The following is a 15,365-nucleotide window of genomic DNA, read 5'->3' on the forward strand; positions in this document are numbered from 1 at the left end:
AGACTCAGTCGCTACCCTACTCATGGGGAATGAACCAACAGGCATGTCCTGCTGTTCAAAAGGGACAGGTAGCCTTCCTGACTCTCTGCCAATGAGCAGTGATGGAGGGTTGATGCCTCATTCAACAAGCAAGCATTTATATGAGGTAGGTAGGGGAAAACTGCTGCACTTAGCTGTGTAGGAGCAGCCTCTCTGACTTGTGAATCTTATTTCGTCTTCTCTTCTGAGGCATCTGGGCAAAGAGCTGCTCTCCTGGCTTTCCCACTCTTCTCTACCATGTTTGGTGCACCCACTGACACCACCTGATCCCTCTAGGAATTGCCAAGAGGACTGGGCTGTCCATTTCCTTGCTATGTTTTCTTCTTCTATTGGCTACTCAGAGTCCAGTAACTAGAGGGGAGAGGTTACTGTGCTGGCATTCAAGGGAGGGATTGCTGTCATTGTAAGATTTATTGCCCTTGGCCTTCCCAATATTCACACAACCATTTTTTAAAAAGAAAACAATAACATCCCACAGGCATAGGTGTTAAAACAACAATGTATTAATTTATGTTTAGCTTTCTACCCCACCATTCCCCATAGGGTTCTCAGATGTACTTGGTCCAAGAGCAGTTTAGGGAAATAAATTTCCCAGCATAGTACATGGGATTCATAACTGTACAAAGACAGATAACTAACGTAACAAAGCATGCACTGTGAGTACTCCAAGTCAGAGGCCATCTTTTTGTTTTGCCATGAGTTGTTCCTTGGTATTCAGATGAGGCCTCAGTAGAATAATGTAGCATTTGGGGAAAAAGATGCATCCCAGTAAGCCCAAGCTGGAGGCCAAGATGGAGAAGATCTGCACGGCAACCATGTATTTCCCCTTTGTGCTCAGGTAGGTGGGCACAAAGGACACCCACACACTACAGAACACCAACATGCTGAAGGTGATCAGCTTGGCCTCATTGAAGGCACCAGGCAGCTTCCTGGCTAGGAAGGCCACCGTGAAGCTGATGGCGGCCAGAAAGCCCATGTAGCCAAGGGCAGCATAAAACATGGCGACAGACCCTTCATTACATTGCAGTACGATCTCTCCAGGCTGGGAGTGCATGTCAGAGTCCGGGAAGGGGGGAGCGATGCCCAGCCAGAGAGTGCAGATGCCCACTTGAATGGTGGAACAGGAAAAGACAATGGAGTTGGCCAACCTCTTCCCCAGACATTTCCTCATCCTGTTCCCAGGCTTCGAAGCCATGAAGGCCACCACCACAGTGACAGTTTTGGCCAACACAGAAGAGACAGCAACGGAGAAGATGATGCTGAAGACAGTTTGTCGGACAAGGCAGGTCACCTTCTGGGGTTTACCAATGAATAGATAAGAGGAGAGAAACGAAAGTAGGAGGGAGATGAGGAGAATGTAGGACAGATCCCGATTGTTGGCTTTGACTACTGGCGTTTCTAAGTATTTAATGAAGATCCCCAAAACCAAACTTGTGGCTAGGATGAAGAAAAGAGTGAGAACATTTAGGAGGATCCCCAAAGGTTCTTCGTAGGTCAGGAAGGTGATATACTTCGGAACACATTGATCTCGTATCTTGTTTGGATATTGATCTTCTGGACACCTAAGACAGTGAGTCGAATCTGGAAAGAAAAGAACATATTAGCTTCGGTATCACCATATTAAATTTACATCCATGATAGTATTTGCTTTTTTTCCTGTTCAGCGAGAATATATTCAGAATTGAACACTTATTTGCCAGAAAAGCAGGATGAGAGAGAATGAGGGAGAAGTCGGGCATCAGGAACGCATAATAGGGACAGAGTTGTGAAACTTTCCAATTGGGATCCTTCATTGCATCACAAATGAAATCATTCTCTGATAATATTGCAGGGTTAGCCCTCAGGCTCTAGAGAACAAAGGCCAACCAAAGTTTGGAAAATGCTGGCACAGTGGTGTTACTTGGTATGAAGCATTTTGTACACGTTCTGTAATGCCATTTAATCGCTGATAAGGTCATCGAAAGGGGACAAGCTGTGATGGAATTATTTTTCCCATTCTGTCTCCTCCCTACGATCAGAACTGGGGAATGTGACTTACCTTCCTGAGTAGATATTGTCCCTTCTACACAAGGAGAACAGTCGTAGCAGCAGAGAGGTTCTCCTTCTTTAATCAGCTTAGCATATCCAGGTGGACAGCTTGGAGTGCACCTGGACTGAGGCAGGGTCTCGGTAGGAAGATAAGGAGCACTAAGTAAAATATGAATATTAAATCAACCACTAGAATCATGGAATCGTAGAGTTGGAAGGGACTTCTAGGATCATCTAGTCCAACCCATTGCACAATGCAAGAACTCATTACAACTTGCCTACCCACAGTGACCCCAATTTCATGCCTGTGATTGCCCCCCCCCCAAACACCAAAAATCTTCAGAATTCAGGCTGGCCTCAAGGGAATTCACCTACCATCCCACAGTGGTGATTAGCAATTCCCTGCTTATGCAAGGAAGGGCCACAAGAGACAAATTCTGGTACATCCCGTCCTGCCCACCCACTCACAATCTGTCTAAGTTCGCGTCTGTAGCGCCACAAGCTAAATTTAGCTATTGTTAGCACAACCTTATACTCTGTCAAGAAATTCCTTAATAAGTTAAAGTTGGTCCTTAAGTATAAAAACGATTGTCCCTTGAAAAATCTGTAAGGCGAAGCATGTCGGGACGTGTGAAATAATAAGAACAAAGAATTACTGAAGAGAGAAGACTATAAGTCCAATTTGGATATTTTATTGCCAGATTGGTTTCCCAGTGCATCTGTAATTTTCTAAGTTCATGACATGAGCATTCCTGTCAGATATCTGGCCTCCACAGAATGCAGGAAATTCACAACTACCTGCCCACCCACAGTGACCCCAATTGCATGCCCAGATGATGCTCCCTACCCCACCTCCAACCAGAATCTCTGGTCAGTCTGGCCTGGAGGAAATTTTCTCCTGACTCCAAATTGGTGATGGACATTTCCCTGAGCAGGCAAGAAAGGGCCACAAGAGCCAAGCTAAAACACAATTCCTTCTGGCCACTCTCTTACAATCTGCCTAATTTCACAGAACCAGCATTCCTGTCAGATGGCTATCTAGCCCCTGCTTAAAATCTTCCAAAGGAGGAGAACCTACCAGCTCCTGAAGAAGCCTGTTCCACTGAGGAACTGCTCTAACTGTTAGGAACTTCTTCCGGATGTTTAGACGAAAATTCTTTTGAATTAATTTCAACCTATTGGTTCTGGTAGAACCCTCCGGGGCAACAGCTCTGCTCCATCTTTTATATGATAGTCCTTCAAGTATTTGAAGATATGATTCTCCAGGCTAAACAGACAAAACTCCCTCAACCTTTCCACATACAACTTGGTCTCCAAACCCCTCACCTTCTTTATAGCCCTCTACATCTTTCTTCAGTTGTGGTGCCCAAAACTGAACACAATACTCCAAGTGAGATCTTACCAGAGCAGAGTAAAGTGGTAATACCACTTTAGCTACCAACCAGCTAAAGGTCCCTGGCCCTAAAGAAGTCCGCCTGGTCTCAACCAGGGCCAGAGCATTCTCGGTTCTGGCTCCCACCTGGTGGAACGAGCTCCCGGAGAAGATCAGGGCCCTGACGGAGCTTAATCAGTTCCGCAGGGCCTGCAAGGAGGAGCTCTTCCGCCAGGCATTCGGTTGAGACCAGATATATATAACCAACAGCGACCAAAGGGCCCCTGCTCCCCGCCCCCCCTCAGAACACCACCTACACACTCTGGACCTGCTTGTATGTTGCAAGGTATTGTTTATTGGTTATACAATTATAATGTTATATGTTTACAATTATCAGTTATTATTGCACCGTTACCCAAATGTTTTATAGACTGTTCCATGTATTGTTCTTATGTTATTATGTAAACCGCCCTGAGCCCCTGGGGGGGGGGCGGTATATAAATATAATAAATAAATAAAACTAAATAAATACATAAATACATAAATAAAATAATATTACCTCATGTGATCTGAATACTACAGTTCTTTTAATAATGTCTAAAATCCTATTTGCCTTTTTAGCTATCGAGTTACTCTGCAGACTCATGTTCAGTGTCTAGTATAATAAGACCCCCAGATCCTAGAAGAAGCAATATTTGCATGGAAATGGAAAAAGAACCACCAATGCAATAGCATCACAGAATGGACAAAAATATGAATGTGGAATAATATGTGCATTATATGCATCTATAAGGGACAGATATAAATGTATATACCTTTGAGTGAACCCTCCAGAATGAATTTATGTTGCCTTCAGTAAAGTCTGTATAGAATGAGTCTCACTCAGGACTTGTGTTCTGTTTTGCTTGCAGACTCCCAATTGTACATACTGGGAGCATTAAAGAGACATGGGTGTAGTCTGCATGGGGCTTTTTACCCACTGCCAGCTCAAATAAATCCATTCCATCTACACTGAATTCGATTTCCATTTTGATTTTGGGTGCTTTAAATTTTCCCTCTGCAACATCCATGATTGATCCAGAGTGACCCTACCTTTTCCCCGTGATATCCAGAAGTGGATATAACTCTCGATATTTGAAAAAATCACCATCAGTAAGTGTGCAGATTTCTGCTTTTTGTGAATGGGGGGAAACCCGAGTTTGGGTCACTAGAGAAGATAAAGGTGAAATATAACGAACTTTTGAGGCCTACATGGTACATGGCTTGCACAGGCAGATATGAGAATTCAGCATTCCAGTCCAACTCCTCTGGCAGCCAGGTTCAGTTGTCCCACCCCTAACTGCTCTAAATGATTCCTCTTTGGGCCACCCAAATATTTGGCATCAAACCCTGAAGGCACAGAATAAAACAACCCTAGTAAAGCTAAGTAGGTCGGACAGTGCACAGATGGGAAAGCTGCACAGGAGTTGAATTTAAGGACGTCCTGTATTTGACCAGTATATGAGTTGCCTGATGGCACCGAGAAATCTTATTGTAAAGACAATGGTCTCCACAGAAGCTTTCATTAGCCTTGGCTCATGCTCAGTACTCTTGGGATCTAGATTTGGGGGGATGGGGTGCACATAGCCTTGCCTGGGCCTTCAGACCACCATTAATGGTGAATGTTCTTGACAGCCCATTGCCAAACAGTTATCTTACCGTACTCGTTTTGACCATTTTCATTCTGTGTGTTCTTAGACCGTAAAATGATTGACTAGGAATAGCCCTTGAAAAAGGTAATGAGTTTTTACAGGGTGTACTTTTGCCCTCACCTCATTAAACCATTCGGGCCACACAATGACGTCTTGATCGATGGTAAACTTGATCTCTTCCGCACCACGTCTCTCCACACTCTCAACTTTCACCCTCTTGGTGGACCGATTGGGGTTTGCCACCCAGTTCACGATATCGAAATCCATTGCCATCTTCCTGTTCTCGTCAAAATAAACTCCTTCTGGGGAGTTATTGTAAGACTGGAGGTTTCTCAGGAAAGGATGAAGCTGGGAGAACATACAAAACTGCAGCGTTTAGAAATACAGGAAGCCATCTTGGTCTCCACAATCTTGATGATTTGGAGTTCCATTCTCTTATCCTTCATCATATGAGCCAATGGCCTCCAGATTCAGAAATGTCTTTTTGACGTTTTGTTTGTTTGCTTATCTACTGCCCTCCCCTGAGGGTCTCCTTTTTCAGCTTCTGCATTTTGAGGGAAGACCAAGTATGTAGTCCTTAGCATAACTGCATAACTCTTCCCATTCCTCTGGAGCAATTCTTCGCAAGCGCACTAAAGTTTGATTCAGCAGACTTGTAAACTGGTCCGCTCATGCTATGACCACCATGGAGAAGCTGATGAAGGCCTTCACACAGCAGCAGAGCCCTGCCGTGGCGGGCCCATTTGCTGCTGCGAATTTGGCAACCACCCCTGAGGAGCCAACCTAGAAGCTATGAGAGGGGGTTGGGAAGCGTTGAGCAGGGGGTTGGACTAGATGGCCTGTATGGCCTCTTCCAACTCTATGATTCTATGATTCTATGAAGGCTGGCTGGCTGGCTGGATTGATAATAGATTACAGTCTTGGGTTCAGTGAGCCTAGCTCATAATGAACTCAGCAAACTGAACAGGTTCATGAACATGGGGGAGGGGGGGTGAGTTTGGGGTTTCAGGTTCATTATGGCCCCCAGCCCGCCACAAACCTCAATTTTTCAGGTTCGTGCCCACCTTTACAAACCTACACATGCAGATTCCTTGTTTCAACTGCCTGGAACCTAAAGAAATGGTGAAATAGAAATAAAATTACTCTTTCTCATTTTTTCATGAAGAGGAAATTCCTCCCATTATCACAGGGTGGGAAGCAGTCAACATCTGAGGGCTGTTGTCTCTGGGCCCTTCTAGCAGGCTTCTTGGGGCCATCAAACCAGCTGCTGTTGGAAAGATTACATGAGACTTGGAGGAGGATTAGTCTGATGCAGCATAGCTGCTTAAAGGTTCCCAAGTTTTTAGAGAATACCAATACCTGCCATGGCTGCAGCTTCTGAAGTCCCAGCCAGCCGCCTTTCCAGTTCCGACCAGATCTGGATGAGGAGGCCACATTCAAGGCATGGGCCACCATCTGGATGGAGTTGTAAACGCTGTAGCTATCCTGAGACAGGATCCCTTCAAGCTCATCATGGGGCGGGGTCTCCAGTTCCTCTTTCTGTTTGCATCGTATCCAGCGTTTCACAGATAACCCAGGACTGGAATTGAAACAATGAAATGCACCGCTGCCAATTTTAGCGAGAGTAGAGAGAAAGGAATCCAAATGGTTATAGTCGGTGTTCATGTTTGCCTGGGTCAAGAAGGAAAAAGAACCATGGATGTGGTGGGTCTCAAACACCTTCAGAAAGAATCTCAAGCTGATATCATGCAAAACTGCGGTAATCCAAACTTTCCCCACAATGGTGTTTTCTCTCTTTTCAATTTCTTTCATCAGAAGCCCAACTGCCATCATAGAGTGCATGTCCCCATGGTAAATGAATACGTTACATTTTCTCTGTATGTAAATGAAATCCATCAGGGAAGAAAACTTCCTGCCACCATAATACAGTTCTGGGATGCGTTGTGTGAAGGCAATGCAAATCCCACTCTTGACAACCAAGGGGGTCATAGTTTTTAGGAATCTTTCTCCTTGGGCATTGTCCGGAGCCAGGAGACTGATCCAGGTCCATCGGAAATGCAGGAGCATCTTGACAATCCCCATGAAATATACCTCTTGGTTTGGGGCCATCCGGTACACAAAAGGCAAATGAGGCTCATCTTGAAGCACGTGATTATCCACATTGTAGCTGATCTAGTCGGGAAAGGAAGAGATCAGTGAATGATTGACTTAGACTAGTGTACAAGCATGCATTATTGTCAGCTGTCAAAGCATCCATCAGTATGATAGCCAGTGTTTACGTGAGCATCCTTCTCAGCTCAGTCCCTTCATGTGAGGATGAGAACCAAGCCATTTTCTTCTCAATGGTTATGGATCACACCCAGGAGGACCACCGCAGAGGAGCCTATTTCTGATCAACCTCCCTGCTAAGTCCAGTTTTAGGGGGAATGAAAGGACAATTGACAGGCTGTTTAGTTCCATCAACAAAGTAGTCACTTGTTCAAAGAGAAGAATCCTGGGATATTGACTTAAAGGTAAAGGTAAAGGTATCCCCTGTGCAAGCACCAGGTCATGTCTGACCCTTGGGGTGATGCCCTCTAGCGTTTTCATGGCAGACTCAATATGAGGTGGTTTGCCAGTGCCTTCCCCAGTCATTACTGTTTACCCCCCAGCAAGCTGGGTACTCATTTTACTCGGAAGGATGGAAGGCTGAGTCAACCTTGAGCCGGCTGTTGGGATCGAACTCCCAACCTCATGGGCAGACAGCTTCAGACAGGATGTCGGCTGCCTTACCACTCTGCGCCACAAAAGGCTCTAGGGATATTCACTTACTCCCCTGCTAAGAATTCTCATGCAACTATTTCTCTTGGTTTTTCCTCAGGACAACTGCAGTGACTATTATATTTTATTTTATTTTATTTTATTTTATTTTATTTTATTTTATTTTATTTTATTTTATTTTATTTTATTTTATTTTATTTTATTTTATTTTATTTTATTTTATTTTATTTTATTTTATTTTATTTTATTTTATTTTATTTTATTTTATTTTATTTTATTTTATTATTTTTATAGCGCCCTTCCCCCGAAGGCTCAGGACGGTTTACAGGGAACAGAAAACAGATACAGATCACATGAGGTAACACATGTGACAACAGCAATGTGTTTCTTGCACATGCCAGTTAAGTTAATTTCCCTTTAAATGCATGTGACTTGATAAAGTCCAAGTGCTGTAATATGTAATAATAGCAACAATTTTTAAAACCTGCACGGCCAATCAGATGGATTATTACTTAAAAGTTCCACTTGACTTTCTTTCTTTCTTTCTTTCTTTCTTTCTTTCTTTCTTTCTTTCTTTCTTTCTTTCTTTCTTTCTTTCTTTCTTTCTTTCTTTCTTTCTTTCTTTCTTTCTTTCTTTCTTTCATATCTTAACAGATCAAGTGTTTGGTGGGTCCTTTAAGTGCCTCTCCCCAATTTCTGAGGCAGAGGATTCCACTGCCTGAGAAAACATGGGGAGGCATTTAAAGGATGTGCAAAGCAGCTGATGTGTCAGCATCAGCTCCTTGGCAGGGCATTTAAAAGCCTCCATGACAGTGGAGAACATCAGCTTATTGGTGAGCTCTGTCTCCCCTCACCTTCTCAGGTGCTGCCTGAAAAAGCAGGGGGAAGAAATTAAACTGGTTGATTCATAGCTAATAGCCAAATCACAATTTGGACACTGCTGCTTCAGTCCATTAAAATTTCAGGGGTGGCCAATTTGGCTGGGATAGGTCTGAAAAGCACCCGTATCATCATTGATTGGGTCCTTTTCATCTTATCTGAATCGACTGCCAATACCTAGTTACATGTTGCCGGAGAGATGCAACTCTAGCGAATGTTTGCATGGTGAGAGTAGAGAAATGTTCCTGTCATGCAGGGGAGTGCCGGCACCGAGCTCAGGAAGTGACCACCTCGTTGTGGTGCAGCTGCTTGACAACTGGGCCAGGTGAGTAAATACTGCATTTTATAGGGTTAAAACAGGCACCTATGGAGGGAAGGTGATGGATCATACACCCTTCTGAGTCTATGTCATATGATGAACTTAGAAATATGCAACCCTGCTTAGGTTGGCTTTGTTAGACTCAGCCCCCCTGCCCATATGACCTGTACCTGAGGCATTTTGTAGATGCTTAAAATGGTGGAAATCTGTTTGGACGTTTCAGAGTTGGCCCCTTCGAGAACTGCAAAGAGCCTGTTCTGTCCTCCGCAGCTGTAGTTCGGAACTGTCTCTTGTCCCCCAGACAGCAGGTCTACCACCGCATCAGAGGTCATTCTAGCATTAAGATAGTTCTCATAGATGTTGTATCCCAGAGTCGTGTTGGGTAAGAGATTCGAATGTCTATAGATTTTCTCGAAGGCAAACATGAAGGGCAGGAGTTCCAAATACATCATCTGACCTAAACTGCAACATAATGTGATTAGTTACATTTCTCCTGGGTGTATTATGCAGCACGGAAAACTCAAAAACACTGCCCAAAAGTCATGTTATTTTTTTAACTCTTAACATGGCACCATTTTCACAGCACAAAACCCAGCATGTTATTTTTGTTTTTGCATTGCAAATGCTGTCCCCAGTTCTGGTAGCAGTTTTTCAGCAAGGCTTCTGAAACTAGTTTTATGGCGACTTTTCCTGTTTGACAGCATTGAGGATGGTCTTTTTATGAAACACAAATTTAAGTGTGTTTTTTGTATCCTCCCCCTTTCTGCTCTCAGTCCCTCATCTACCAATGGGAGCTTGAGGTGCCTGCGGCTAATTTCTGCCTCCTCAGTGTTAGAGATCATGTGAACATGGAATTTTATTCTTTCTCCCATTGCCTGTGATAGCCCAAGGACAGCCTTGTTGTTTTGTGTGACTTTTTCTTAGGAAGGAAGGGGCTTTGTCTTAACTCCAGGTGGGTCTCTGGCAGCAAGCTGGGGTTTTGAGCAATTTCCCCCAGAAATCAGTTCTTTGTAGCTTGATTTACGCAAATCCAAGGTCTCTGTATTAAAGATACTGACTGCAACTTTGGGAAATGCTGCAATTGAAATGCAATATGAGGACAAAACTAGTAGGAATATGAATGCTCCTGGGACTACAAAACTAGCTTCTCTGTGGAACTCTATCACACAAGTAACCACTTGCAGTGGCAGTCTACATCTCATCAGTGACCATGGTGGTGGTGGGGCTGTTGTTTGATAGTTTATCAGGCTGGCAATGCAGAGAGGTCTTCCCTGTGCTGTCTTGCATTGGCTCAACAGCTGTCTGAAAGGCAATAGCCTGTCTGTCCCCGCGGAAATTTCTCGTTCGGTCTCCATGTCCATGAACTACAATTCCCATGAGGCCCTGCCGGCAGCATGTGCCAGAGTAGCAGTCAGGTGACACTGCAGCACAACGAAGGAAGTTCCCCCTTCCAGAGTTACCATTCGCACTTTTTAAGCTGCAGAATCGCTGGAGGGGGGGGGGGACAATGCAGTATCACAGCACATGCATAAATAGGAATGTTTTTAAAATGTTTTTTTTAAGGATGATTTAAAAGGGTTGGCGGTGGAAACTGATATATGCATAATAGACTCTGGTATTCATTGCTGCCATGCTAAAATCTGACTTCTTTTCCACTAAGGACTTTTGCAGGGAATTTCTGGGTCTTTCCCTCATGTTCTTCATGCTCAGAGCATCAAGTACAATAGCTATTCGTAAAAGAGTAGTGTTGGAAGGAGGATAGTCATTTGTTTTTTACAAAGAGAAGAAAAGAGGGCTCAGCTCGGTCCTAATGCTGGAAACATTCCTTTAAGTTCATGGTGCATTGTTGCAAGCCACGCTCCTTTTCTGGCACTTGCCATATTTACAGGTTGTGTGCGGACACACATATGCCTTGTAAGTAAGAAAAGTGCAAGAAAATGACTGCCAATTTCAAAACGTTAAGTGGAGAGGGTGTCCCTTTGCTGCGCTGGCTGAGTAAACTAACTGCATCCTATGCTGAGTCTTAGCCAAAGTACAACCAGAGCATGTACAACCTCTGCTAATCTTTTCTGGGAAAACATCTGCCCAGCAGATGCTGAAATCAAACATCCTCCAACAGAATACAGCTGTGACCATCTATGGAACATCTTTCTTTGCTCTGACAATGACTGCTTGAGAATGCTGCAGACTCTTCTCTGCCCACTCACTGTAGTAACAATCAGTTCTTGCTACTGTCCGCCCCTCTGTTCGTCTGTTTATTGCAATCAGTCTCTGGATGTCAATTGCTGGGCGACCACAATAGGGAGAGGACTTGGCCAAGCTGGTTTAGTTAGATAGATAAATTTATTACGGTACTAGTCAAATTACAAAATACATGAAAACATCTGGCATTAACAAGATAAAAGAATCATTGATTCTTTTATAACATTTTTTTTTAAATTATAAAAATTATAATTATAAAAAAAAATTATAATTTTTTTAATAAAATTTAAAAACATTCCACCTATAAGAATCATTTTGATTTTAAAACTTACAAGCATTATCTCAAGCAATTGAGGCTATCTCTACCTAAGTTGCTCCAAATCCACCCAGCTCTTCCTTGTTTTGATAGCTCTCCAAGCAGATCTGGCCACAACAGAAGTTATTTCTGTGCTTTTGTCTGACAACATGTCTGTGATTGCCTCTGAGTTGGACTTATTCTGTAGGGAAGGCATAAGTTCTCCCCAAATTGATCGTATAGCCTACATTGGAGTAATATGTGTTCAGATGTCTCAATGCTCCCACCCTGGCAGATGCATAAACAATCACAGATGGGTATTTTTTTTTTGAATAAGCTGGTTTAGTTGAGCACAGTTTTCCTATCCTCTGTCTGTTTTATCATCACACCAAGCCAATCAAGGCTGAAGGCCAGGTTAGCCTATGTGACAGGGGATGCGGGGGAGGCATTAGTCTTTAACAATAACAAATATATTAATGAATTGGGCATAAGAATTGCTTTCCTTTAAAATGCACAATGTTCGTTGGAGTTCTAAACTTTACAATTTTACAATCTTACAGTGTATGCTTACTCCAATGACTGTCTCCATAAGAAGTTGATTGATTATTATATCCCAATAAAAGTGGAATGAGAGAGTTATATCTTTGGCCTTCTGATTTCAATTTTGGACTAACTACTGTCTCCATGATTCTACAGGAGAAAAGAGGGAAAGCAGTCCTGGCATTTGGTGACAAAATAACCCCCAAATGAACACACACACCCAGGCAAAAGCATTGGACCGTGCAATGTGTCATCGTATTTAACACTTCAGAATGAGCTCTCCAGCTGCACCCGGGAAAATGATATTCTAAGTGTAGGGGTTGCCTTACGATTCCCACCTTCACAAATATCTGCACCAGTCAATACTGGTGGGAATATGAGGATCTAACAGCTGGGGAAGAGTGTGAGACACCATTCCACAAAAGAGGGGTGCAGTTTTCCCAGGGTGGATCCCAGGAAACAGGGACTGTCCATGCTAAATAGAGGGTAGAAGCAGAATCAGGCTTAGCAGCAGGACATTCATGAAAACACAAATACTTACACTTTAAAAGGTACCCAGGGAGGCTCTGAAAACACGAATGGTATCATCAAAGGCTTTGATGTAGAAGTGATTCCGCCAATGGCCATGTCCCCCAGCCTGTAATAATTGAGCGGCCATCCCATTTCACTCATTGCACGGGACACACATTTTGCCTTCAGCACTCCGCAGGAGAAATGGGGCAGCAGCCAGAAGAGCAGGAACCGCAGCAGAGAAATCATATCCCCTGTGAGGGCTCCCAGCCACCCGCCCCACTAACCAGAAGGAGACTAACTCTTCTGTCAACAAGGGTGCAGGGACAAGTACCGGTCCAGGTGAAGCCCTCCGATGGCTTCTGATCCAGCAGGATGACTGAATCTTACATCAGCCTTGTGCCCCTCCTGTCCAGGTCCTCAGGAGTTATGTGTGCAGCAGCCTTTTCATGCTCAGTTCAAAAAGTTGCTGTGTGTTGTTCTTCAGTCGGGTGCTTCAGTTGTGGTCTCCAAAGGGAAATCCCTTGAGTGCTGGTAAAGGGAAGAGGAAATTACCATGATTTTCTTCATTATAAGGCAAAGTTCAATCCTTAACACACCGTGACTCCATGCGCAGGTGCATGGCTGGACAAACATGTTTTTTTTTTAATCCCTTGTTGTGGCTATCGAGTCTAGTCTTCAGATCTGACCCACTATTGATCAAAAGGATCAATATGGAATATGGATCAAAGCTGGTCCATTAGTATATATAGGGAGGCGTATAGAAGCTGTATGTGAGGAACCCAACAGAACTACAACTGGGCTTTCTACTAATGAGGTCCCAGAGATATAAGGCCACCAGCTGCTTATGCTATAGGGCCAGCAGGCAAGGAGGGTGTGGGGTAAATATTCCACTGCTACCCAACTAGAAAATATTGTAACCTGTTTTAGGAACTATCAAATAACAGAGCATGCATCTTTTTGAATTTTGAATTTTCTGGTCGATTCTAGCCTTGCAATATTCCTATCAAGATAAAGTCGGCAATTTTTCTCATGCAGGCTAAGAAACCACCCTGAATTCCAACTACCTCCCAGAATACAGCAAAAATTAAATCTTTTCCTTATGGGTCATAGAATCATAGACTCATAGAGTTGGCAGGGACCTCCAGAGTTATGTAATCCAGCTCCCTGCAGAATGCAGGAAATTCACAACTACTTGCCCACCCACAGTGACCCCAATTACATGCCCAGATGATGCCCCCAACCAGAATCCCTGGCCAGTCTGGCCTGGAGGAAATTCGCCTCCTGATCCCAAATTAGCAATCAGCATTTCTCTGGGCAAGAAAGGGCCACAAGAACCAATCACTGACGCAGTCCCTTCTGCCCATCCACTTCTGTCCATCCACTTACAATCTGCTGAAGTTCACAGAATCACAGGAGTCTCACCTTATTTATCATACAGCCTTCAGTTTTGTCTTTCATTCTAATGACTTTCTCATTGTTGTGGATGCAGAATCCAGCCGTACAATATTACCTAAAGATATATATAGTATATGCAAACTTAAATGGACTCCGGGGAATGGTAGAGGACAGGAAGGCCTGGAGGATCATTGTCCATGGGGTCGCGATGGGTCGGACACGACTTCGCACATAACAACAACAACAATATAGTATAAGGTATATACACTAAAGTATATATACTTTAGTATAAAGTATATAAAGTATATAAACTTTATATGGTTCCTTTTATGAAAAAAATTAGAAGAGTTGGTACTTATATGCCGCTTTTCTCTACCTGAAGGCATCTCAAAGTGGTTTACATTCACCTTCCCTTTCCTCTCCCCACAACAGACACCCTGTGATGGAGGTGAGGCTGAGAGAGCCCTGAGATTATTGAACAAGAGTTGGTTCTTATACGCCGCTTTTCTCTACATGAGGGAGTCTCAAAGTGGCTTACAGTCGCCTTCCCTTTCCTCTCCCCACAAAAGACCCCCTGTGAGGGAGTTGAGGCTGAGAGAGCCCTGAGATTACTGAAGAAGAGTTGATTCTTACACGCTGCTTTTCTCTACCCGAGGGAGTCTCAAAGTGGCTTACAGTCACCTTCCCCACAAGAGACACCCTGTGCGGGTGGTGAGGCTGAGAGAGCCCTGATATTACTGCTCAGTCGGAACAGCTTTATCAGTGGCGTGGCGAGCCCAAGGTCACCCAGCTGACTGAATGTGGGGCAGGAGCAGGGAATCAAACCTGGCTCTCCAGATTAGAAGTCCGCACTCCTAAGCACTACACCAAGGGAAGGGAGCAGACAGGCAGCCAAGTGCCAAGGTCAAGAGAAAGCCACCTGGTGTTGTGGGTGGGGAGGTGACAGAGTGGCAGAGGCCAGCCCCAACCCTGTTCCCAGCCCAGTGGTGTAGCTTGATGGTCCATTACTGGAGAGGAGCAGCAGCAATGGTACATGATGTCACATCTGGTGGGAGTGTCAGGGTGATGGCTTTTCTGGTGACACATGACTTCTGGGGGCCTGGCAGGGAGGCGTGGCCTGCTGACATCACTTCTGAAGATTGAAGAATGTTTAGGGAGTTTTCAATGGTAAAAATGTTGAGAAAGGCTGTTCTAGGGACTAGATGTGGCTTTGGCGTAACAGTGATGGTAGTATTTTGATTCCATCCATAGGCATTAGGTTTTGACAGGTGACTTGACAGCTGTCACTTAAATGATCTTTGAGGTATCCTGAGGTATACGGAGCTCTTCCGC

General features: G+C 44.1%; 1 protein-coding gene across 1 annotated transcript; it reads right to left on the reverse strand.

Moving 5' to 3' along the window:
• Positions 1–709: 709 nt before the first annotated feature.
• On the reverse strand, positions 710–9,540 carry LOC143834478 (vomeronasal type-2 receptor 26-like). Its single transcript, XM_077331305.1, has 5 exons — positions 9,259–9,540; positions 6,490–7,302; positions 5,251–5,478; positions 2,078–2,204; positions 710–1,620 (listed from the first exon to the last, which is right to left on the reverse strand). Exons 1-5 carry the CDS (start codon positions 9,538–9,540, stop codon positions 710–712), a joined length of 2,361 nt encoding a protein of 786 aa, XP_077187420.1.
• Positions 9,541–15,365: the final 5,825 nt, after the last annotated feature.

Source organism: Paroedura picta, chromosome 3, assembly GCF_049243985.1.
Source record: "Paroedura picta isolate Pp20150507F chromosome 3, Ppicta_v3.0, whole genome shotgun sequence".
Classification (NCBI taxonomy): Eukaryota; Metazoa; Chordata; class Lepidosauria; order Squamata; family Gekkonidae; genus Paroedura; species Paroedura picta.

Bases quoted from the DNA above. Each gene is read 5' to 3' on its own strand.
- LOC143834478 (XM_077331305.1), bottom strand. From the start codon at position 9,540: ATGATGTATTTGGAACTCCTGCCCTTCATGTTTGCCTTCGAGAAAATC. The intron at 5,479-6,489 runs GTATTGGTATTC...ATGTTCTCCCAG, and splicing joins AGAAGCTGCAGCCATGGCAG to CTTCATCCTTTCCTGAGAAA. The intron at 2,205-5,250 runs GTGAGGGCAAAA...CTTCCTACCGAG, and splicing joins GGCCCGAATGGTTTAATGAG to ACCCTGCCTCAGTCCAGGTG.